This window comes from Marmota monax, unplaced genomic scaffold (genome assembly GCF_021218885.2).
Source record: "Marmota monax isolate L192 unplaced genomic scaffold, Marmota_monax_Labrador192_F-V1.1 WCK01_AAM20220418_F8-fsc00071, whole genome shotgun sequence".
NCBI classification, from domain to species: Eukaryota; Metazoa; Chordata; class Mammalia; order Rodentia; family Sciuridae; genus Marmota; species Marmota monax.
In genome coordinates, this window is record NW_026695217.1 from 7921888 (window position 1) to 7947653 (window position 25766).

Below are 25766 nucleotides of genomic sequence, written 5' to 3' on the forward strand. Positions count from 1 at the left end.
TGCACAGGGGTGAGCCCTGGCTGGGCCTCCAAAGGTGACCAGGTGCCATTCCTCCCATCCTTGGATTGCAATAATGTACCACAGCTCCACTCCTGCCCGCCCAACTGGGCTGTGGCCACTTAGTCAACACTGATGTCAGCGTTTGCATCCACAATGTCTCTCAAAGGTTTATGTGTTGAATGCTGGTCCCATGCAGTGCCTGGTTCCCATGTGGTGCCTGGTCCTGTGCAGTGCCTGATCCTGTGCAGTGCCTGGTCCCTGTGTAGTGCCTGGACCCTGTGCAGTGCCTGGACCCTGAGCAGTGCCTGGACCCTGTGTGGTGCCTGGACCCCGTGTGGCACCTGGTCCTATGCAGTGCCTGGTCACAGTTCAGTGTCTGGTCCTGTGCAGTGTCTGGACCCCATGCAGTATCTGGTCCCTGTGCAGTGTCTGGACCCTGTGCAGTGCCTGGACCCTGTGCAGTGCCTGGTCCCCATGCAGTGCCTGGTCCCATCAGCAAGGCTCAGAGGTGGGACTTTGGGAAATGACTGGATGGGTTCTGACCCCAACAATGGATATCACTCTGGTGGATGAATGGACCCCAAGGAAGAGACGGAAACCACAGGCAGAGGGTTAGAGGAAGAAGGTCCCTGGTGGTGTGCCCCCCGGGGACTCTATCTTGTCTGGCCCCTTCCTTGCTCTCTGCTCCCAGCTGCCTAAGCTGACAAGCTTTCTTCCACCATGTCCTTCCACCCTGACGTTCTGCCTCACCTCAGGCCCAGGGCAGTGGGACAGGCCAACTAAAACCTCTGAAACATGAGCTGCATATCGTCCTCCTCTAAGTTGCTTTTCTCAGGTATTTGCCACGCGTTGAAAGGCTGATGGACACAGTGTCTGCAGTTCACCAAGGCAGACAACGGCACCCAGCGTCAGGCTTGCTTGCATCTGCCTTCTCGTCATTCTGCACCCTGAACCTCGAAGGCAGGAGCTGCCTTTTCATCTCTGCAGCTGCAGGACACACAGCAGCATGGTCCCTACTGGCAGCTGGAACATTATCAAGTAGAGGAGAGCAGAGCAGGGGCAGCAGATGAGGCACCAAATACTCGGACATGAGATGGAGAGAAGGAAAAGAGAGGGGAGAAACCATCGCCAAAAATGCTCTCCTGAGGCCGGTGAGAGAAGAAGCTTCCGAGCACCTGCAACCCTGAAGCCTCATGGCACCGTCATAAGGCCCCAGAGGGGTCAGCTGCAGAGAAGCAGATAAAAGGGCAGAGGAGGAGTGCTCATGCAGGTGAGATGGCAGGAAAAGGAGAGACCACGCAGCCTCCCTGGTACACAACTGAAGTTCACAAAAAGCAAACAAAACCCCAAAACCTCAACCCTAATAAAGCAAAAGAAACATGAACCACATTTTAAAAATGTAGTTATTTTAGGCAACACTCTAGAATGTGCAGAAAGTACTGGAGTTTCATCTGGAATGTGACAGCCTGAGATCAGGACACAGTCAATGAGCGACTGTCCCTGATGAGCTGCAGCTGGATCTCACACTCCTGGAGCAGCTCCACGCTTGAGATCACCGACCCCAGAATAAAATGTGACTGCTCCAGTCGGGTTCCAAGCCAGACAAAGCCCCACCCCCCTCCTGCTTGGGGGAGCTGTGAACAACAGGAGGAGGATGTCACCACAGACAGGCTTGTTGAGAGCTGTCTCTTGTCCCTGCTCGCCTTGCTTGTCCCCACCAGCCAGTTCCTCTGGAGCTAACTTGAGCAGAACATGCGCAGAGGACACAAGAGGAGGGTGGCAGGAGAGATCAGAAGTCCCTGGGAACTGAGCTCCTGGCTGTGGAGAGCTGGACTCTGCTCCTCACAGTGAATGACCCCAGCCCCCAGGCAGAGCCCGGGCATCTCTAGGTCAGCCAGCCCACCACCTGCTTTGCAAATGAAGTCGTGCTTGTACCCAGCTGTGTTCATCCATTTTCAGAGGTCTAGGTGGCGGAGTTGACTAGTTGGAACAGAGACAGGGGCTTGAAAGGGGAACGTTCTTACTACCTGGCCCCTGCAGGAAAAGTGCCCCTGGAGAGCACTCAGAGATGTGGTGCTGGTGAGGGCACAGCTGACTTCTCTCCTGTCAGAGCAGAGTACTGGTGTTGCGCTCTGCTGGTCCACGTGCGCGTGGGGCTGGGATGTCTGTGAGAACTATGGAGAGAGGCCCTGCTCGCACAGAAGAGCACAGGACTGGAAAAGGTAGACCCATTTGAGGTTCGTACCTACCCCCACTCTTCCCTCCCAGGTTTAGACTGGGAACTAAACTGGTTCATCAGCTTTGGTCTTATGGAATGATATTTTATATTCTTTCTTTTTAAATATTTTTTTAGTTGTAGTTGGACACAATAACTTTATTTTATTTATTTTTAGGTGGTGCTGCGGATTGAACCCAGCATCTCGAATGTGCTAGGTGAGCACTCTACCGCTGAGCCATAATTCCAGCCCCATAGTTTATACATTCTTATTTGTTTCCTTTATTAGTGTTTTTGTTTGTTTTCTTATTGGGTTAAAATAAATTGCTTTTATTTATAAACTAGAAATTTTCTGCTCTGCATACCTAACCTAATTTGTAGTTTATAGTTGCCAAATACCTGCACCTAGGGAATCGACCAGCTGAGCAAAACAAAACCTTCTATTTCACAAGCTAAGATTAAAAGAAAGAAAGATTAGAATTCCAGCAAAGCTTCCAAGCAACAACAGCGAGTGAGTCCTCCGTGGCTAACTGCGCCGTACAGGATGCCGACGCACCTGCTCTTGCAGCTCTCGAAACAGGCATGTGGGATTTGGGTTCTTTCACATTAGCAGCATCTAGGAGCAGGAGGCAATGGACCTAAGCCGTTACTTTTTACTGTTGAAGATGAAATTCAAGTAAATTTACTGCCTTCTCAGAAGGTATGTATTTAAAACCCATAGTACAGAAAAGACATTGGAGCAAGGTCATTTTTGCATTGAGCTTCTCAAAATGGATTTTCAAACTATTAGGCAAGTTAGAAGGTCATGCTGCCCTTTGTTCCAGATGGTTCACTGTGACCCGGCCAGGATTTCCCAACATTACAACGATGTTCCTCTGACACAGAAGAAAGGCTGCAGCGTTGGGACACAAGGAGCCTCCTAAACGCTGGGGCCTTCCAGGTTCTAGAGGGCACCGAGGTTGCAAAGCAGACACATGCCACCCAAGGGAAGTCACCTCTCTCACTCTACCTCACCCTCCAAAGCTAAATAAAGAGAAGGACTGTCTTCTAATCTAACATATTTTCCTGTGGTCTTGCCTACGTCCCCTACAGGCAAAGAAATTTGGATTTCCTCTGCGTGTAACAGCTAAGAAAGAGACAACTGCGAAGAAACCACAGGACACAGGAAGCAGTTCTCGAAAACAGGGGTTGGGGGTGGAGTGGGGAGGCAGGAGGGCTCTTCGACCTCAGGGGTCGAGCTTCCACACTGGAAAGAAAGATGGAGAGACCTCATTTGTTTTATTTATGTGGTGGAACTTCAATGGTTTCCATGGAATATTCTTTGCCAAATGAAGTAGGGGGTGGGTTCTTATGGGTTAGGCCCAACTCTGGAGCTCCAAGACCTGTCCCACTAGTACAGTGAGGGCAGAGATCTTGCGCCTCGGGCAGCCTACATACGGGAATGCCGGAAAGACCTCTCTCCCCAGGGGAGACCTAAGTCCCCCATAGCTCAGTACTGAGTAAAAGCCATTCAAGTAGCTTCACGGTTGAAGTAGCTTCATGGGTGGCATCCCACACTGTGATTAATTTACAACATTTTCTAAAAGGTGTGGTGCCTTCTGGACTCCCCCTGAGGGAGGTGTCTGGAGCTGATGTGAGCAGACCTCGTGGCCAAAGTTGCTGTGGTCCCTCCCCTTGCAATAAGGCTTTCCTACACTGTCTCTCCTTACCCGAGGCTGACTTGCTTTTTATTTGACAGCTCCCCTGGTGCTTGGAGGAATTCATCCTGTTGGGTTTAGGAAATGGAGCTCTTGTTGGCATGGAGTCTTTGGGTATAAAGACAAAACTACTTGTCCACATCACAACTACCTGCTTAACTGTCCATCTCCCAGTGGATGGCGAACTTGGTGACCATGGCGGCTCTCACAGGATCAGGATGGGTCCCCACTCTGTGCAGACTGCAGAAAGGAGTGCAGAAAGGACATGGCTGGTGGGGACAAGATCCCATGTCTGGAGATGGCTACATTGGCTTAAGCTTGCTATGTACCCACACCGCCAATGACTAACAGATTAAAAAAAAAATGACCTGGTTATTTGACAATCTCTGTCCCCACGCTCTTTTTATAGTGGTGCTAGGGATCAAACCCATGCCAGGCAAGCATCTACCACTGAGCTGCATCCCCAGCCACCATATATCTCTTCTGATGGTTCTTTCAGTAAGAAGAGTCTCATATTCAGAATACGATATTTGTATTGTCAGTATCTAGGTTTTGTTTTCATTCTGAAGGACTCTTTACTAAGCATGACATGTTTGCAAAATAAAGGTCTTTTAAGGTCCTGGGTTCAATTGCTTACACCATGAAAATAAAAAGATAAATTAATTAATCAAAAGTCCTACAGCCATAGGACCTTAGCACTAGGAAAACATTAAGAAAAAAAATTTTTTGAGGAATCTTCCTAGACAACATGCCAGGAAAATTTGACTGCAAGAAAGCCTCTCTCCATCAGGCAGTATATTGTTATCAGAGCTGGAAATGGTGAGCATCTTAAACAATAAGCATGCTTACCTGGAAGTCCCTCATTCAGCAACCCCAGCTCTTAAACCCGGTGTAGGAAGACACTCTTCAGCAACTCCAGCTCTTGAAGCGGGTATAGGAAGACGTCCATGGATGGATGGCAGTGAGCCTCTGCGGTGATGGCTTGGGAAACCTGCACTTGAACCAGCCTGAGGTGAAGACTGGTGGACAGAAAAGGATACAGACACGACAGGACATGAAATCAGTACTTTTACTGACCCAAGGGACAGATGGAGAGATAAGTCCGCACGGACTGCCTGTCACACTGAGTAAACAATCTGAATACCTTCAAAACTACGAATGTGTTAAAAGAGCTGAAAGGTCTGGCTACGACATACTGACCTAGAGAAAGCTTGGATAGTTTGGAAACAGCTCAAGTGGTTCTTTCCTCCTGTCCACACCCCTTTTCAAGGTGAGTCCGTCCGTCCTGCACCCAGCTGGGGCTCTTTCCCCAGCCTCGGGTCTCAGCTGGCCCAGGAGCCACTGAGTCAAACAGCAAGTGGACAGGAGGCCTCCTGGGGGTCTGGAGGCTCCGCACGTTCTGCTCCTTCTCTGGGAACTTGCCTCTCCTGGGAACCTTGTGGGCTTCCCTGCTGAGTGCCGGTGCACATGGAGAGCCCCCAGGCAGAGGCACCCAGCCACCTGCAGAGAGTCTGCCAGTATCCTGGCCGCCCAGCTGGTGCCTGGCATCTCAAGCCCCTTTTCTAAGTAGTTTCTTACAGGAACAAAAACTGATAGTTTGCCCATAAAAACAAGTTCCACCCATTAGTTATCAAAGAAAATCAAACGGAAGTTATGAGACAGGGCCATTTCCACCTACCAGGCGGGCGCATAGGCAAGGATTCTCCTCCACCTCCACCAGCGCCGGATTCCACGTAGAGCCGAAGCTCGGGATTTCAGAAGGCTGTTGGGTGAGTGGCGCCATGGTTCAACCTACAAGCCGCCCCCCTTCTTGACCTGTATTCATAAGAGTGATAGAAATGGCAGGATTATTAGCCACGTTTTAATACACGCTCACATTAGGGGATCGATCTGACTATCCATCTAGTGATGAGCTCTTAAAAAAACATTCGGGTACATATGGAATACCAGTCAGTCCTTGAAAGTGATGATATTTACATATTAAGTAAAGACTTCCACTTCTTCTTATTGTTAAATGAACATACAGAGAGTGGTTTCCATTTACACAGCAGAATTATTTAATTTTAAGCAAAAGTATTGTCGCCTTTTTTTTTTTTTGGTACCAGGGATTGAACTCAGGGGCGCTCAGAAACTGAGCCACATCACCAGCCCTTTTGATGTTTTATTTGGGGACAGGGTCTCATTAAGTTGCGTAGGGCCTGGTTAAATGATGAGGTTAGCCTTGAACTTGCTATCCTCCTGCCACAGTCACATTTAAATTCTGAGAAATGTATTATACCTTTTAAATAGTTTTAAATTCCTTAATTAGGTACAGTATTAAACTAAATTGGCCTGTTTGGATGCAATTACAGCTGTTGACAAAAACAAAGAAATGTTTTCTTCAGAATAAATAAATGCATTCTAATTTTAAATGAGTACAAACTTGTTTTTCAGAAGGTCAGAGGGAAACAGCAGGAATGGCCTGGAAATAGTAATAATTAATAAACAAACTTTGGTCTTTTGAATAGAATTGCTTGGCCCTGAAGCATTTAGGAAGCTTCATTCTGGCAGGGATTTCTGTTCCCACCCATTCCAATCAAGGAAGCCTTCCTGCTCTTTCAGGGGGCCTCAACACAACTGCCAAAATGGTGGAAATCAAGTGCTTACTGTATTCAAAAATTATTTTGGTTCCATTGAGAGACCCCCAATCCAAAATAGTCTTTATATTTAAAAAGTGAATTTCTTGTTAATGTAATTGACCAGTCCAAGAACTAACCCTTTTTGGATGTGTGGCCCAGACCCAACTGTAGCCGGGGCTGAGTGTCCTTGTTCTGGAGTTCTGGTCCTGCTCCAGCCAGATAGATGCTCAGATCCCTGCGGCAGGAGGCTTTCCCCAGGGCAGCCTCGAGGCAGCTACTCAAATGAAAGCACTCGTGCCCATTGAGTGCCGTTGGCTGGAAGAGGAGGAGGTGCTGTTTTAAATGAGAAGTGGGAGGATTAGGAGCACAAAAGTTGCAGAGCTGCAGAAGGTAGGGACTGAGAGTCTTCCCGAGAGAAAAATAAGAATGAACTGTTTTTCCAAAGACAATAGATTTTGGGTAGCAAGATTTGTAGATGCTCACCACAGCCCTCTAGAAGATTATCTAGACCAGGAAGAGAAGCTTAAAACACATCCCTAGCCACAAAAATTACCACACGGCAGTGAGAAATAAACCAGATACCTGAAGAACAACTGGAGATGCAGAATGCTAGTGGTCGGGGGATTGTCAGAGTGCAGAAGCACCTCAGGCAGGAAGGTATCCCTTCACTGGATGGCTCTGGCCAGAGCAGAGCACTGGAAACCTTCCCACTCAAGCAGAGCTTTTGGAATTCTTGAGTTTTAACCACATCATTCAAGGATTAGTCCTCAGGCCTCAGACCAAAGATCTGAGACTTTGAAATAATTTTCCTAGGATTGTAATAGTCATTTGATTAGTGTTTTAAATGTTTTTCCATTGGGTTTTCATACCGATCTCTCTTTTTTCTTTTCTTCTTCTTGAGCATGTATAATGGAAAAGATCGTGGTAATTATTCCCAAGTGCTGCAGCTTTAATCTCCCTTGTGTAATTGAAACTTCCTCTGTAGCTAAGTGGTTTTTGTGGATCCTCAACAGGCTAAGGACATCGGAATGTTGAGCATTCCCTGGGGTGGGAGTTAGATACATGTGTGTACATATGTAAAATCGTCCTCTCGGTTTCATTGCCATTTCTTGTGAACCTTTTAAGGAAGCACTAGTGCTTGTTTCTCCCTCACTTGAATATTTAAGCCTCTGTGCTTTGAACAAATGTTTATAGAATGTAAGCAATCACATGCCGATATATGCCAACATCAGGAACTGTGTTACGACTGGTTAGACAGTGGGGGCAAGACCATCCTTACCATCAGAGACTTACAGACTAGTGAAAAAGACAAAAAGTAAATAAGGGAGGAATGTAAACAAGCATAAAAACTATTGATGTGCATAATTATATGTGGTAGGAGACTTTAGGAGTTGACCAGGTACAATGACAGGAGTGGGGGAAGGTGGGACGAAGAAACCTCATTTGATGAGACTGTTCTAAGGCCTCTCTGAAGAGATGACAAGAAGGAACATGGAAAAGCAGAGTAGCCAGTGTGCCCCGTAGGGAGTGTTGCAGGGACAGCATGAGCAAATGACCTGAGGTGTAGAAGCAACAGCAGGTACCATGGCGTGCCTGCAGAACTGGCCGGAGTGAGGTGTGGAATGTCCCTGCAGAGGTCCCACACACAGGGCCTTGTGGGCCTGTGGAAAGGAATTTGGATTTTACTTTAAAAGCCACTAATGAGTTTTAAGCAGAGAAAGAATGTGGCCTGATTTGTATTTCTAAGTGATTACTTAGCCATGCAGTGAGTGGGCTGAACGAGCTGAGACCAGTAAGGGCCAGGAGGGCAAGGAGATGTAGGAGGTGGTGTCAACAGGGTGGACAGGATGTGGAGGGGGCAGAGGGAGGGTGCTGCCCATCCTTTGCCTGAGCAAGCAGACCAGTGCTGGCGCTGGGCCCAGGAAGACACGTCAGTCAGGATCTTGACAAGATGGTGCGCTCCAAAAGGCTGAGGAGGGAACTCTGTGAGGGGATGGGCAGAGTTAGGGAGACCAGCTGGGGACAGCGCAGGACAGCAGGACCAGCATCCTAGGTGCCAAGGGGTGAGGGGTGGTCGGATCCTAGAGCAGAGGGCTGTAGTTGTGACCACAGCTATAAAAGACTGTCCCACGAAGACGCGACTTCCTCTGTAGGAGTGTAGCCATGAACTACCCAAGGCTGGCAGCAGGAGGGAGCCAGGGATTCATGCCCACTGCCCTCTCCTCCTGCCCTCCAACCTCCTGCCAGTGCCTTCCACTAGCAAAGCAGAAGCTGAAACCCACAGTTGGCTATTGGAGCCATCCACAGAGGTTGTTCCCAAGCACAGAGGAGGTGGAGACAGGTGGAGGTGACTAGGGGGTGCAAAGGGAGAGCCCTCGGCTCAGGAAGCTGAGAGAGGGGGGTTGTACGGGTGGGAGTCAAGAGCCACAGTGGCGCTCTGACTTTAGATGCTCGTGATGTACAACTGGTATTTTGGGTAGATGAGTCTGCACCTCGAAAGAGGTTTGTGCTGGACATTAAAATTCCCCAAGTTGTTTTCCAATTAGTGGGAAATGGGCTGACGGGGTTGTGTGAGCAGTCACAGGACAGCGGTGAGAGCAGGGAGGGCAGAGTCTGGACACAGAGGAAAAGCCAGGGAGCCTGGAGAAGATGGTTCTGGAGAAAACCAGAAGAGGGCAAAGCTGAGAAAGCATGAGGCGTGGGGGACACCTGGAGTGGTCGGAGGGTCGGGCGAGGACCAGAAGTCTGCGCGTCACTGCCATCAGGGAGCTGGAACACAGCGCCGATGACACCTTTGCTTTTCAAACTTGTATGGAAAAAATATTGAACATTATACATTTAACGACAGCTGTAAAGTACTCTAAAACATTAGGAAACAATGGTCTGTGTGGCAGGTTTAATCAATAAAATCAGATCCACAAACCATCTGAGCAACAAGTTCTACCACAAAGACCCACAGGGTGGTGTGGCCTGGGGAGGTGACTATCACGAGGGCTCCACCCTCAGAATCAGAGCAGGTGTCCTTATAGAGGGGCCTGTGAGGGGGTCTGCCTCTCTTGCCTGGTCCCTTCTGCCATGAGGACACATGTTCCTCCTCTTTGGAGGATATGACACAAAGGTGCTAGCTTGGAAGTGGATCATCACCAGAGGCTGAGCCTGCTGGCACCTGGGGCAGCCTCCAGGTCTGTGAGAAACAAACTTCCCTTCCTTATGCATTACCCAGTTTGTGGCCTTTTGTTACAGTAGCACAAATGAACTAAGACAACACACTTTGTGGAAAGTACTGTGGTAGGCTCCTTGAAGGTGACTGGGGAAAGAACACACATTTGTAGAGGTGCCCAGGAGAAGCAGAGTTCATTGATTAATGTTAGGTCAGTGCTGCCCATTCTTTTCCCATGGGGAGAAACATAAGGAGACGCAGACACTCTTCAGGAAAAAAACCTCTTTTACTCGTCCTACAAACTACAAAAGTCATTTTTGGTTGTGTAAATACAAGAAGAATCATATTATCAACCTTAAGAATCTGAAAATCCTGGCATGGTAGCACACACCTGTAATTCCAGCAGCTTGGGAGGCTGAGGCAGGAGGATCACAAGTTCAAGGCCAGCCTCAGCCACTTAGTGAGGCCAAGAAGGAGGAGGAGGAGGAGGAGAAGGAGAGGAAGAGGAAGAGGAAAAGGAAGAAGGAGAAGGAGGAGGAGGAAGAAGAGGAGAAGGAGAAGAAGAAAAGAAGAAGAATCTGAAATCCTTTCTGTGACTGGATAGAGAACAAGAAAAGAAAGGTAAATTGTACAGGTGTAAGTAGACTTCAGAGAGAAGCAAGATCGGTCCCACAGGCCCTTCCTGTTAGATGTTCAAAATCATGAGACATGCTGATGTCTTCAGATACTCAGAGCTCTCTGGCAGGCATGGACCTTAAAGACCCCAAAGAACACTTGGAAAGCAGAAGCTGCAGTAGGACCCTCGCTCCACATGTAGAGCTTCTGCATGTCTCCAGGCCCTCCACCTCGAGAAGGCGAGCTTCTGAGTAAACCCCACATCACTCCTGCCCTGGTGCCTTGTGCATGACAAATCGGCTGCAACTCTTCCTAGCAGTCTCTCAGCAGTCCTGTGTGGACAGGGGTCCAGATGCTGCTCACCTGGGTGCTCTGCTTGGGTCTCACAGGCTTCACTATGTGTCCCAGGCATCTGGAGAAGTGAGGAGAGCTGGTTTATTCTGACAGGGACCAGGGATACGCTCATCCCACCTATAATTCCACCTCACTTAATCCTGGTAATCTAGTGAGTACTACTGTTTCTCCACTTCACAGACACGGAAAACTGACTGAGGTTGTAGGTATTCGGAGGGAGCCAGCATCAACAAGTCTGCTTGACCCTAGCCCAAACAGGATACCTTTCAGGGAACATGATGAATTCCCGCATCTCTACAGAGGTTAACTTTCAGTTAGTGTTTTCCATGTAAATGGTGCAGAATGTCTGCCCCAGACACACAATCTGGGTCTGCTATATCATTTGTTATGGTCTGGATGTGAGGTGTCCCCAAAAAACTCACATGTGAGACAATGCCAGAAGGTTCAGAGGAGAAGTGATTGGGTTGTCTTAACCCCATCAGTGAACTGGGTGGTAACCGAAGTGGTAGTGTGGCTGGAGGAGTTGGGCATTGTGGGCATGGCTTTGGGTATATATTTGTATCTGGATAATGGAGTTCTCTCTCTGTTTGCTGGTCACCATGATGTAAGCTGCTTCCCTCTGCCACATTCTTCTGCCATGATGTTCAGCCTCACCTTGAGCTCCAAGGAATGGTGCTGGACTTCTATTGTCAAAGAACTCTGAAACCATGAGCCCTCAAATAAACTTTTCCTCCTCTACAATTGTGCTGGTCAGATCCTTGAGTCACAGCAGCAAAAAAGCTGACTAGAATACCATTTGACACATGAAATGGTGTTTTCTAATAGCAAGAACCTTAAAGTGAAGGGAAAGACTAAGAACCTCCCTTTTCCTGGACGATGTACTTTATGAAATGAGAGAGCTGAACTATGTGATATGCATTGTCTAGCTTGTGTTTTTGTTTCTAACAACCATCCAACTACCCAGCAATTTCAGCTCATTTTTAATGCTTTACACTTAGGTTCATCATAGTATATATTCTCTGCAGGAAGATGGATGTTCCCCCTGCCCCCCCAGCACCTAGGATTGAACACAGGGGCACTCTATCCCTGACCCACATCCCCAGTCTTTTTATTTATTATTATTTTAAAAAATTTGAGTCAGGGTCTAAGTTGCCCAGGTTGGCCCTGAACTTGCAATCCCCCTGCCTCAGTCTCTGGAGTCTCTGGGACTACAGGTACACACCACTGTACCTGGCTTGGAGGCTTCTTTATGATGCAGGAAAGCATACAATTGGTTCAGTAAAAACAACTGACTGGTTTAGTCAGAAGATAAAAGACACAAAAATAAAAGGGAGGGCCACTCTGGGTGTTTATCCACAAGAACTGAAACCAGGATTTGGTGGAGATACTAAAGCTTCTTTCTCACAGCAGCATTATCCACAATAGCCAGGTAAACAGCCTACACATCTGCTGCCAGATGAGTGGACGGAGAGAACGTGACGTCATACAATGGAATACTACGCACCTTTAGAAAGAAGGCACTCTGCAACACACAACAGAGGTGCATTTGGGGTCATAGAAGGACACTGCAGGTGCCACAACGTGAGGTATATAAATGGTGGAATGGGTATGATTGGAATGGAGCAGGTTCTCAGGGTTGATGAGGGGAAATGGAAATTGCTGGCCAAGAGGCATAAAGTTCAGTCAAAAAGAGGAATGAGCTCTGGGGACCCCTGTGCAATGCCAAGCAAATAGCCATCAGCAATGTTTTCTACACAGAAATCAGCCAAGACAACGGATTTCATGAAGGTTCTTATCTCAGGAAATTAGCATACAATCGGAATTTTATCTGTTTATAGACTACTGCTGTCCACTCTGCTTCTAGAAATTACCTAAGTGTTGAAGGAACATGCATTTTCTGGGAGTTATGCCAAGAACCTCTCGGTTTCTCTATGAACATGAGAAAGGTAATAATATGTAAACAGCCTCTGTTTCCTCATCTACATGGCTACTCAGCTCGCAGCACTCTCGTAAGGACTACGTGAGGTCATGAAAGGCCTCGTGTGCTGGAGAGTGCTCTTCCAGGTAAGGGAGCATTAGTGCCAAAGTAATGACAACATAAAATGAGGTCCAGTGACTTTTTCAGCACCCTCGTTTTCAATAAGGAACAAGGCCATAATCTGAGTAAGAACCTCTTACGCTTGTTCTTAGAGGTAGACAGTAGAACATGCGAGGTCAGGAAGGGAGGAAGAGAACACCAAGAAATCAGTCATGCAGAAGAGCAGCACTGGAATGAGAGGAGGGTTTACCTGGAAACTCGAGTCGGCCCTCCTGAGTGCATGGCTGAAGGCACCACTGGGAACAGGGCTGCTTCATAACAAGCAGCACATATGCACACTCAAGACGGTCTCAGGTTGGACAAACAGACTAACAGATGCTGTCCCAAAGACCTGCAGACCATCTTAGATTCTGAATACGCAAGCAATAACTTCCAGAACAATGTGACAGCAGGCTCCTCTGTATCTATGGCAATCTATTGTTTTGTCATCCCGAGTTCAGAAATCAGTCCCAATTCACTGCAGAGCCGATACTGAAATCACAGGTTCTGAGAGGCAGTTGATGGGTGTGAGACAATAATTGAACAGCTTCCCTCAATAAAAGAAAGTGCAAAGCCCTCTGAGGATTTTAGTAGAAAACTGAAGGAGAAATCTCTGGGTAGAAAGGAAGGGCTTCTAAGAGTTCCTCTATCTTTTTTCTCGGTATTTGGATATGTAGACTGGGGGTTTGTGGCTCCTCCTTTAGGATTTCAGCTCAATTATGAGCCATGAACAAATCCATTTTCCACTGCTCTTAGAGCTGAACAAGATCCTTCAAAAGGAACTAAATTAAAACCAAGAGGAAGACAAAAAGGAAATGAAAGTCACATTCAATATTCCAAGCAGTCAGATCATGACCAGCTCCTAACTTGTGGGCCTGTTCCAGCCCATGCTTTCTTTCCAACATGAACCTTTGGCTGTCTTCTTACTATTACTCAGGAGTTGGGAGCTTTAACCTGTTCTGGGACAAGCACATTCTCTCTCCTAACGTTTTCATGGAGTCCTACGGCCAAGTGTTCTACTCAGTATCTGATCGGAAAGTCAAGTTCCATAGCTCCCACCTCATTTGACAAGTTTCTCACTGCTTTATTGTGATGGATTAGGACAGCTCCTCCCTGGTCCCACCAGCATCCCAGAAGCACTTAAAGGAAATGTTTTTGTGTAATACCAGGCAAAGACATGAAATGCACACAAACGAAGAGCCTATGGGAGGCCCTTACTTAGGTGTGCAGGACAATGTTCTGTGCTTCCCTACACAAGTACACTGCCTTCTTCTATTTTAGAAAACTCGGTCTTCATGCATGCCCTGGCTGGGAGCTCCTTTTCTTCCTGAGTCCCCACTGGACTGACACCTGCACAATGCCATGCCCGACTTAGCTTAGTAACTGGAAAGCCTCCTTCTGCTGCCAGCTCAGTGGCTCTGCTGTGTGACTTTCTCCAGACTTCTTCCTGCTGATTCTTTTGTTCCCATGAGCTCCACCCTCATGTCTATGCTGAAGTGTGGATTTCTAACCCAATTTTTCATCAACTTAGTCCCATCTGCTTTGATCTTCCAAAAAATTCCTCAAATTGTCTAGTCCATTGCTGGTATTTTCTGTGAACTTTGGGTTGTTATTTTTACAGTTTCTTTTTAGTGGAATTTTGGAAGGAAAGGACCATAACCTTTCCTTAGTACACATTTTGAAACAAAAGCTCTTATCCAAATTTTCTAACCTTTTCTAAATGATTTTTTTTTTTTTAGTGTAATAAATCTAGGAACTGTTTGGAAGACAAGAAAATGCATGAAGAGTCAGCACTCCAACCTCCTGATAACCATCCTAAAGTCAGTTTCTGCTTGGCATGACAAGACTCCTAGAGAAAGTCAGGAAGAATACCTTGGTCTTGATCAAGTCAGTTTTCTTTGTATTTACATTAAAAATGAGAAGATTCTGCAAATCTTGGCTCACATATTGTCATTCTGCACAACTCTCCATGTATTTTAATCCAATAGAACAAACAAGGATCTGAAACTCACCTATAAGACTGGATGACTGGGGATAAAGAGTCTAGAAATCTCAACAAGCCACCAATAATTCTACCTGATGATTAGCCATGGCTATTACTACAGATGAAAGAAGACTCAAAATAACTAAAAGCCCAATTCCTGCCTTTGGGAGTTTACTCTGGTGCTGGGAACCGTAAGCATGCAAAGTAAAAAGGATTACTCAATTATCACTCTTAGCAGAAACTATTATTCCAATCAAGGTAAGATTCTCCATCTCCCATGAATTTCATGCTCATGTCCATCATTCTTCTATTTGTGCTGGTCCCCCACATAGAACATCCTCTTCTCTTCTTACCTTCTATCTAAGTCTCATCTACTATTACCATCATTCAGGATATAATACCACATAATTAATTATTTGTAAATAAAGGAAAATTAGGAACTTCACATGTCCAAAACCAAAAAATTAAAGTGTAACTCAGAAGAAAATATATGCAAATATCTGAACACAGAATAAAGCCAAAGTATAAAATCAATGGATTATAAATTATCACTAGACTTGAAAACAAGCTTTCACACATTAAAAATAATCACTGAACCTGAAGTGACAAGCAATAAATTGAACTCCTATTCAAGAAACCACACAGGAAGACACATTTTTTTTAACTTCCCTCTCCAGATGCTTCAGAGAACATCTGAAGGCTGTTTACATGCAGCAAAACAAAAATATTAGTCAAACATGTCTTGATAAGGGTTTCACAAGTTTCTTTTCAGGGTTTCTGTTTGATATTACTATTTAAGTCTAACCTTGCATTAGGTATTTTACATGCCAGGCAATCATTTATTTTGTTTAACAAATGTTTTTATTGCATCCCATTTACATCCAGGGACTGTGCTGGGTGCTAAAAACAGACAGGGTCCTTCTCATCAGAGCACTTTAGCCTAGTGAAAGACAAACATTAATCAAGTAGTCATACAGATTGTGGTTAAATAAAGGTATAGAACAACTTATATGCAAGCATACCCACACACAAATATATGTACATGTGCTATAAACTCCTGCAAGAGCAGGAATCATATCTTGTTTTTTAAATAACTTATTCCCATAAAAATCTGCAGCTATTCTTATTAACTAACCTTTTTTTTCAATGAAGTCAGCTTTGAATGTTCCATATTTTAGGATACTTCAAAAGTTGAGAAAGATATACTCTTATTTTTAAATAACTTATAAAGAAATCTTACCTAAGTTACGAGGTGATCTCATGATCAATATTATCAGATTAAGGTAAATATTAGTTAAGCATCAAAGGAATGACATTTACTTTTCTTGAAAAGAAATATTCACATAATTTATGCACTAAAATAATGTGAAGGTATTAAAATTTTTAACAGTACACATAAAAAAAATTTTTTAAAGCACATTTTTACACCGTATATCCTGGAAGTTTGTTTATTACTAACTCACAGATATCTTTATATTGCTTTGAAATTCTTAGTGAACCAATGTCATCATCATCTTCAAAATGATCTGAAGTACTGCCATCCAGAACATTGAGTTCTAGTTCTGACAAATTAGAGGGCAGGTAAGAACTCACTTGAGATGTCCGTGGTGACTGGCTTTTTTCTGACCATTTGCAATCAGTTTCTGCTTTAAGTTTCATAGAGAAGTCTTGACATCTTTTTTTATCCTTAGTGTTATGCCTACTGTTTTGATCTATCTGGCTTTCTTTTTCCTTAGTCCAGTGGGATGAAGATAAATTACTGGTGGAATTACTAGATGCTTTCTCCACACTTTTATCATGAGTCTTTGAAAGATGACATCTTTTTTGTGAGAGTATTGGTGATCCAGCTGAAAAAGGTGGGCTAAGAATAGAACTCTTCTCACTGCTACTTTTCCCTAGGGGTGGTGTTGGTCCATTAGACTTCCTCCTAGGTGAAATTTCTGCCTGTGGACTGCTAGCATGAGTCTGCAAGCTCCTGCTGGTCTCCTCAGTGGTGTAGAAGTCTTCTGAATAGCAAGGGCTGGTGAAGTCATCTGAATACTTCAGCTCCGAGATGCTTTCATGGGAACTATTTTCACTCATTTCAGCAGGAATGCCATTATCTGTGTTTCTGACCTGCCAATCATCTATTTCTTTATCTACAATTCTGCCAGCCATAGCATGTTGTTGGAAAACACATGGACTTTGGACTCTGGTTTCCAGTTTTCCTCCCAAAATACTTGTATGAGTCAATCTTTCTGGAATAATAAAATCTGCAGGACTAGCGATTCTTCCCAATGTGCTGGTTCTGTTTTCCCCACAATCAACTGTCTTTTTTCCAGTTGCACATTTTAGTTTAGTTTCTTTAGTTGTGCTGGTTTCATCAAAGACTTCACTAATTTGCCTTGAGGCATCACTACTTTCAGAAGATGCATCTGAATCTAAATACTTGTCTCTAGGCAGCTGATGTGGCTTCTGACTTTGTTCTGCAAAGCTTAATACTTTAGAGGATGGAATTCTGAATTTTGTACTTGTACCCAACATTTGTGCTTGCATTTTTCTATACTCCTCTCTCTTTTCATGTATTACCAACATGTCAGGATTTGTTTGCTTTAAACGTAATCTGAGTGTATTTGTTAAGCCATAAAGTAGTTTCCCCCTTGTAACTCTTTTTTGGCAGTTGCCATTGTTCTCTAAACATTTACCTTTCTTAAGGTTTTCAACTTGGTTCTTTTTACACTGAAGGCTGGCTGACTTTTTGTGGCCCCCCACTGAAAGCTTATCCTTCTTAGATTCAGACTGACATGTGGATTTGGTGCCAGATTCTGGTACCTTCTCATCCTCGGTTTTATACAACCAGGCTAAGTGGGGATGTACATGAGTTGGGCTTGCCACGGGTTGGTTGTATAACAAGGACAACTCAATTAACAAAGCATTTAGCAGAGGAAGCTGCCTTATTGTATTAATTGTATTTTGTTCAGTTTGAGGGTGACATGTAGTTTGATTAATTGTTCCTACATCCTGACTCCCTGGTGGACTCATAAGCACAGGAAGAGTCTCCCATGTTGCAGAATCTGTACCTTCAGGAGGACTCAGATGTGTTGGAGGGTTTACAAGTACTTTTTGCGGCAAGGCATCACCCAGCTCCTCAGGTACGTCCCTTTGGGGCTCAATGGTGATTTTGACGCAGGCAGGAACCGCCCTTTCTTGGGTCAAGTGAGTGTAATACAGAGGAGGAGGGCAAAAGGTGTTGGTTTCCAGGTCCAGCTCGGGGTCTTCCTCGCTGGAGGCGCTGGCACTGCTGCCCGAAGCCTCCACAGGGCCAGGCCTGCTAATCTCCGCGGAGCCCGTGCGGGATGGGCGGGCCATGGGGTCCGGGGCGCCTAGATCGGGGTCCAGGTCGGCGGGATCCTGGGGGTCTGGGTCCGGGGCGCCGAGGTCGGGGTCCTGGGGGGCGGGATCCTGGGGTCCTGGGTCCAGGGCGCCGAGGTCGGGGTCCAGGTCGGCAGGGGCGGGATTCTGGGGTACGGGGTCCGGGGCGGGGTCCCGGGCGCGGTCGCCCAACTCCGTCAGGCGGCAGAAGAGCGCCAGGTCCCCGACGCGCTCGCCCTCGGGGTCCAGCAGGACGAAGGTGCCGCGGCTGCCCGGCCCGCGGGCGGCGGGCAGCGGGACGTCGCAGGCGCCCAGCATCCGCGGCGCGGGCGGGCCGGGAGCGGCGGGCAGCTGCAGCAGCGCGGCGCGCAGCAGCTGGCGGCGCAGGGCGGCAGGGCGCAGGCGGAACACGCAGGCCTTGCCGCGCCCGAAGCCCAGCGCGCCGCAGGGCGCCGGGGCGGGCGTGGTCGGTGCGCGCACCAGCAGCGGCGGGAAGTCCAGCAGGCGGAATGCCACGGCGGGGTGAGGCGGCGGCACGGCCTCCAAGCGCACCCAGTCCACCAGCAGCTCCAGCGAGAAGAGCCGCTCGGCCGCCATCGCCGTTGCCCGCTGTGTCTCCGACCCCCGCCGGAAGCCGCGGGCGCGCGCTCTCGCGAGAAGCAGGAAAGCCGGCGGGAAGGCCGGCGGAAGTCTCGCGAGACCGGGCGTCCACCGTGCGGGCCTGGGCGGGAGGCGGGGAGCGCTGCGCGCCGGGCGGGGCCGGCTTATATAGTCAGGGACCCTGAAACGTGGGCTTGGGCCGGACGCTGGGTGAGCCGGCCCTCGGCTCGCGCAGCCCGCACTCTCCAGCTGCAACCCCGAGGCCGTGGGACGCCGGAGTCCGGCCTGCCGAGAAGTGACCCGCGCCTCCGGGCCGACCGCGGTGGAGGCGGGACGCCCTCCTGCCTGGGGCCGAGGACGGGCCGCCCAGCCCCCTGGGGGAGTGCACTCTCTGTTCCGGAGCATGGCAACCCCCAGCTGGGACTTCACTGTATGAGCAAGTTCACCCGGAACTGCAGTTTATGAAGTATTCTATTCAGTCCATGGCGGAGACAGTCTGTGTCCATCTTGAACCGGGCCTGGCCTGGTCTGTTCAGCCTGCAGGAGTGCCCAGGGCAGCCTCGTGGGGAAGTGGGCGGCCTGTTCTCCTGGCACTGGTGCTTCCAACCCCACGTAGAAGGATGTGACAACTCCAAGAGGGAATTCAAAAAAGATGAAAGCAGTCTGCAAATTTAAAACCAGAACCTGAAACAGCCAACTCAAATCCCTCACCACAATTTAAAACCCCTGGTAGGTGCTTGCTTTGTGACAAGCTGGGAATTCGGGAGAGACAGACTCAGGAGGTTGGGCCTCCTGCATCAGCTCTGCTAGTCCTTCTCCATGGATTCCCAGGGGCCTGCACTTCAAGGTTCCAGGCGGTAACATTCCTGGAGTGAAGATTTCAGTGAGGAGAAGCTGACACCTATGGTTATCATTCAGGACCTCAGATAAAAGCCTACACAGAAAGACAGCCCCTGTCCAAGACTAGATTAGAGGCTTCTGGAATCTAAGCAAATAGCCCCTTCTTTCCTGCCTGCACTGGACCCTCACACACCTTAAACACGGTGAAAACTAGAACCATAATAACGTCACCTTATATTCTGTTGTTGGTAAAGATGAGAAAACTGTGTCCTCAGTTAACATGTGTTATCCTTGAATTCGGGACCCCCCAAAAGACCACCAGAGACCAAGAGCAGCAAAGAGGTGTTTATTGCGAGCTAGCTGGGTCCTCTATGTGCACACAGCAGCTGGTGACACTGAGAGGCCCCGAGCCCAGGGTTTGCAGCAGTTTTATACACTCTGGGGAAGGCAGGGACTTCACATACATCATAGCATCTCTTAGCAAATCATCACACACCATGGGAAAATCATAGAGGGGAGTACGTGCTGAACTACATGGTTTCCCAACACTATCAACCACCATAAACTACTGGGAGGGTCATCTGGCATCCCTGGTATTTTCCCTGTCTCATGCTGATTGGTGTCTGCTGGAGGATTGCTATGGGTCCCCACCTAGCCTGACTTAGGGACACCTGGTGCAGCAGATCTCTCCTGTTATTTGTAGATAAACAACTCAGCAGGATGGGATGTGCCTAGCAGTGCTCTGTGGGTCTTTCCAAGGACAAGGGTCATGCCCCCTTCCTTGGACAGGCTTTGTTCTGAAGTAGAGGCTAGTTTTTTCACATGTCTGGTGTTTGAACAGAGATCTTTTTCATTTCTAGTCTCTTCTTACTGTTTATCTCAATTTATGGCAAGGAGGAAGTAATAGTTTTCCCATATATTGTCATTAAACTACTTTAATGCCCCATAACTCTGGCAGAGTTAGAACCAGAGTCATTACTATTTTCAATATAGGTAAGAAATAGGTGTTGAATTCTGTAGCAGAACCCAGGCTCAGCAGTACAGTTTCAATTTTACTTTGAACCTGCTAGAAATTTATATTGGAAATTCATTCCCTAAAGAAGGTCAAGGAAAGGCTGCAGAGTGGGCAAGAAGGCAGGATGGGGATGGGGGCAAAGAGTAGACAAAGATTCCACTACTGACTGGAGGGAAAGAGTGGCTTCAACTACATTCTGATAAATCAGCCTGCCAGAAAGGAAGGGGAAAGTGAAATCATGCAGCATCTTAAGGGGTTGGTGAGCATGGGTTCATTGATAAGCCCAATGAGACGAGTGGTTGTGAGAGCAAAGGCTGTCCTTGGCAAGAGGTGCAGATGGTGGGTTAAAATACCAGCTTAGTCACTGTTCATAACTGTAACTCCAGCACAAGTTCACGGACTCCAGGGGTATCCTCCCAGATGGTCTTATAGATTCTCAAACTGTAATGGGTATGCTGAAAGTGCAGATTGTTGGATCCCCTTCCAGAGGTGTCTGTTTACTCCATCTAAGGTCACTCTTACCAAGGGAGCCCTGTTCTGTAGTTTGAGCATGACCACACTACTTCCTGATGCATTGTCAATGACTAACTTACTATTTGACAAACAGAATGGTATTGCAATCATGCCAACAAATATCAGAAAGATTTATACATTTATGTAATTATAGCTCCTTTCACACCTTCAGGGTGAAGTGGAAGAATGAAGTGGTGGTTATTAGCTACAAAGCACCACCATCAACATGCCCCATACGGAGAGATGTCAGTGGAGCAGCAGAAGTAACAACCTGCCACCAAGGACTCCAAAGGTTGCAGAAAGCCCCTGGGAGAAGGTTTATCAGAAGTGGCCCTTAAAGGTCTGAGCCTGCCTGCCAAGCTGCCTTAGCCTTTTTTCTGCTGCAGGGGAGACCAGCTGTGGGTGCCTTGGAGGGGGTACCTCCTTCCTTCAGTTATGGGGAGGCTGAAAGATACCATTCAATTAAAAAATCTTCTCTTCCGGAGGAAATAAATACTGGTTGGTATTCTGACTAGACTGTAGACTAATATAAATAGTTCCTCCTCTTGATGGAATTAGGTATAAGTTAGATTTGTTTTAAATTACTATTATCTATCCTCCAAAGAGATAACTATTTTGATTTTTTTTTCATAATTAGCAAGATACCTATCTTTTGAAACATGGGAAATAAACCAAAAGTTTGATAAGCTCATCAAGCAACTTGGACCTTCAGGAGAGTCAGACCACAGGCTGGGGCTTGGAGTCCACTCTAAACAACTGCCAGTTTTGCAGTCGTATTGTAAGTGCTTGCCACCAAATTAGGTTCTTTACATGTTCTCTTCATTTACTCTTCATGGCACCCCATGAGGTCTCTGGTGTAATCATAATGAAGCTAACGAAACCAACAACAGTGTTGTTAAAGGTTAAGTGTGCCAGCATCCTGAAGGTTATTTAAGAAAACATGCTTGCACCTAGGAGATGCAAACTGAGGTAGGAGGAAGGAAGGGGCCAGGCCTGGAGCTGGAAACACAGGGAGAGCAGACATGGACAGGGCTTAATAATTCCTGGATCTCTGTGAGGGCAGATGGGGACTTATGGTATTCTTTTCTGTACTTGTGTGTATGTGTCTGAATCTTTTCATAAAATGTTATTGCCTTTCCTTTCACAGGTGTCAGATCAGCCATGAAAGACGGAACGCACAGCATGTTGGACTGTGGGACTCTATCAGAGCTATATCGCTAAGCAGCTGAGTGTGGTGTGTGATAAGGTTGCCAAGGGAAACGCCTTTTCCCTGCTGGAGCTGGGAGATCTGGGCTACCCAGAATCCAGTTGTGATAGCTGTCCCAGGTAGCCATTTATAATAAAGGGTATCTGTAAGTAGGCCATCTATAAATAGCATTTATAGACCTATTTATAGACCTAAAGGCCAAGCATACCTGGAATTCCTTCTGCCCTTGCCTCATTTCTCAGTGCCAGGCTCTAGAGGAAGAGAGGTGGTTCTGAACATGTTTTAACAGCAAGTTGAAACTCCCTCCCCTTCTGCTTTTACACGCCCATATTGCCTTTTGATTTACTTCCCAAACTCTCCACCAACTATTTTAGGGTGATGACCACAACTTACATTTAAAAGTAACAATAGCATGAAATACATTCCTCCCCAGTAATCAGGGAACCTTGAAACCAGATCCCCCCTGCCCGCCCCCTTCATTTCTCCCTCATGCTGTTCCCTGTTCACATGCTGAGGTTCCCTGCTGGTGCTGCTGTTATGGTTGACATCCCTCCTCCCAGCTTGCCTTCCCTCTGCTTCTCTACAGAACTCAGACCTTCTCTATTTAAGTTCTGACTCAAATGTTGTGTCCTTTTTGAAGTTCTTTCCTGGTAGTGATTTTTCTTTTCCCATTGTATTTAATCTCCTTTACAGATGGTTTTTCTGTCTTGTGTTACTCTTGCACGTGACTTATTGCCCTTAGTTCTAAGTTCCTTGATAGTGTTAATTTATTCTTGCATGTCTAGAGCAATTAACACAGTGCCTTGTTTCTATATATAGTATTTGTATTTAACGAACTAATAAATGAAGAATAGAACCTCTTATAAAACTTGCTTGTATAAAGCACAAAAGTTGGAAAATATCCTGAGCGAAAACTTGAAAGAAAACCATGGTGCCTGTCAGTTTTCCGTGTTCTTTGTATGGAATTGTGCTTCAAACCCAGGAGAACTTCCTAGAGCATGTGGGCCTTCTCAAAGAAGCCCTACTGCACTCAGTTGGCCTTGCATTTCACAGTTATGGTGGACTGAACCTGAGGCCTAGGTGGTAAGATTAAAGTCAACAGGATTAAGCGTTCTTCTCCCTGTGCCAATTTATGACATGTAGAACTTCCCTGTGGGCTTCCTTTTTGTGTTGGCACTGGATGAGAATGTTCTCTGAAGACTGTTCAGTGCCCATAAGAGGCAAGGGACCCCTGCTGCAGCCCCAGCTGAGACTGTTCAGGACACCAGGAGTTTGGAAGCTTTGCTTCTTTTAAATGATTATTCTCAGTAGCTTCAGCCTTTCAAGGGAGCTGTGATCCATCCCAGCTAAAAATAGACTCCACATTCACTCCTTCAGTTCCTGGCTCAATGAAATGTCTTTTGCTCTGTCCCCCCATCTGCATAGCCTGGCATCCTGGGGCAGTGCTGCTAGCCATAAACAGACAACCAAAACACACAGAGGTGCTGGACTCTCTTCCCAGGACCCCCAAGAAGGGACACCATATCACCTCCCACACATTAGAAGGGTTCCTATCAAAATGCCAGGAAATAACAGGGATAAAGAGGGTGTGGGGAAACTCACAGGGACTGCAAAAGGGTGCAGCAGACAAGGACAGCAGATGGTGATGTGGTGCTGTCAGGCCATGGACTGTACCCCAAATTCACAAGAGAAGCATGAACCTCACTGTGACTGTGCCTGGACAGGGGGCCATAGGAGATCCTCACCCTACAACAGAAGCGTGAGCCCTCTACCCACTGGGCACCTCTGGTTTGCCTCTCTGTTCTTTCTGTATCTTTTTAACTGCTTTCATAACTTATTTGTTCTACCAGCTGCTTAAGATTTTTTTAGCTAACTCATAACTAATTTTGAGGTGTTTATGTGAATGACTATTATTCCTCTCAAATAGCAATTAAAATATACTTTAATAAAATATTTTAAAATGCCTCCTTCTTCCACAAGGAGAAACTAGTATTTCTTTTTCTAGAAGCATTGGAAGAAATGTCCCCAGCCTCACTCTGAAATTACACTGGTCTTGAATGTTTTTGCTTTGTTCTTTTGATTTCTGATTTTCCCTGAAGAAAACCGGATGGCCTATTTTTGGATGTTTTGTTTCCAATAGCATTTGTGTCCTTATGAAAACATGGGCTATATCTTTGAATTGTAATTTAGACTTGTAATGATATTTGATTCCAGATGATATCTGATTGACTTCTAAAACCTCATTACCTACAAATCACTAACTTAATGAATTTGTACTAAGCAGGAAGAGTTGAGATCATTTGGAATTTTTATCTTTTTTAATTTTATTAATTCAACTAATGAGTACAGTTCTGGGTACTTGATTGAATAAGAGTGGTGATGTGTGGTCTGTTCTACATGGCTGTGTCTCTGAAATCCTAAGTACCTTGTAGAAATTTACCATGGATCCAAGGACCCAAGAATCCCAGAGACTTCCCACTAAACAGCTATTGGGTTTTCATATTTAAATGACAATCAGTGCAAAAATCATTGAATTGGCACTCCCTGGAACTTGCAGAAAAACAAGTATTCAGTATACTGAAAAGCCACTCTGGGAAATTTAAATATGAAAAATGAACATTATTTGCAAAACTAGAGAATTGCAGACACCCACAAGGAACTTTACCACTTAGAACTGAGTCATTTTTTCTATGTTCCTGGTTCTTTTGCACCATCTTCTGATAGTCAGAAACTGGATTTCTGATCTGTGCAACAAATGTTGTGTATTTAGTTTGGCGTTTTTCTAGTTGAAATGAGGTCAGGTTTCATAATTTCATGGAAGTACTAGCATAATAACAACATTTCTAATATCATGATCTTTTTAAAAAGCCAAATATAATTCCATCCAGTTTTTCCACACTCTAGGGAAAAAGAATTACAATTGCACAAATGTCTGCTGCTTCCCCCAACCTCTTCCCCTGGAATGTTATTTTCCAAGGGCTATAGATTACAGTCCTTAGAGGGTGGAGTCTGTCCTCTTGCAGGAAGCTTCAGGTGAAAGCAACAAGTTTCCTGTCTGGAATGACCAGATAGTATTTTAATTTCCTTATAGAGCTCCCACCCACCCCAAGTAAAACTGCAGGTCAGTATTTTATCATAGCAGCCAAGGACAGACAATTCCCCAAAGGAAATTGTGTGGCAGAGTGGGACTTAGGAGTCCAGGGTGAAGGTTCTCTCTGGGCCAGTCCTGACCTGGGGATCTGGTGTCCAGGAGCCCACGCTGGCATAGCAACACTCAGATCCTCCTGCTCCACAGAGATGGTGTGAAGTCAACCACCCCAAGGCTGGGAAAGAGTCAACAGTCTGAGAAAGTGGGGTGATGAAAAGGACAGTGACTGATGCAGCTGCAGTTGGAAAGGCCCAGTTCAAGGACAGGGCACAACTCAGTGGTTGCTTTCAAATGCTAATTCAGTGAATGACCAAGCAAGGAAAAGATTTAAACACCCAACAAATTGCCTTATTGTTTTCAAAATTCAGAAGT

At 46.3% G+C, this 25766-nt stretch overlaps 1 protein-coding gene and 2 long non-coding RNA genes across 4 annotated transcripts; 1 reads left to right on the top strand and 2 right to left on the bottom strand.

Moving 5' to 3' along the window:
* Window positions 1–2164: 2164 nt before the first annotated feature.
* LOC124084750 (uncharacterized) lies at window positions 2165–8160 on the bottom strand. The gene is made up of 4 exons (XR_006849205.2): window positions 6668–8160; window positions 5591–5727; window positions 4762–4931; window positions 2165–4152 (listed from the first exon to the last, which is right to left on the bottom strand). It is a non-coding gene; the product is annotated as an uncharacterized LOC124084750 (long non-coding RNA).
* A 7854-nt stretch (window positions 8161–16014) lies between these two features.
* Map10 (microtubule associated protein 10) lies at window positions 16015–18703 on the bottom strand. Its single transcript, XM_046432131.2, has one exon. It carries the CDS (start codon window positions 18666–18668, stop codon window positions 16143–16145), a length of 2526 nt encoding a protein of 841 aa, XP_046288087.1. The 5' UTR covers window positions 18669–18703; the 3' UTR covers window positions 16015–16142.
* A 107-nt stretch (window positions 18704–18810) lies between these two features.
* Window positions 18811–24895, top strand: LOC124084754 (uncharacterized). Of its 2 annotated transcripts, none has more exons than XR_009225657.1 (4): window positions 18811–19400; window positions 21212–21537; window positions 21677–21817; window positions 22187–24895. It is a non-coding gene; the product is annotated as an uncharacterized LOC124084754 (long non-coding RNA). The 2 variants fall into 2 exon arrangements; XR_006849206.2 differs by having other exon boundaries at window positions 21212–21379.
* The last annotated feature ends 871 nt before the right edge of the window (window positions 24896–25766 follow it).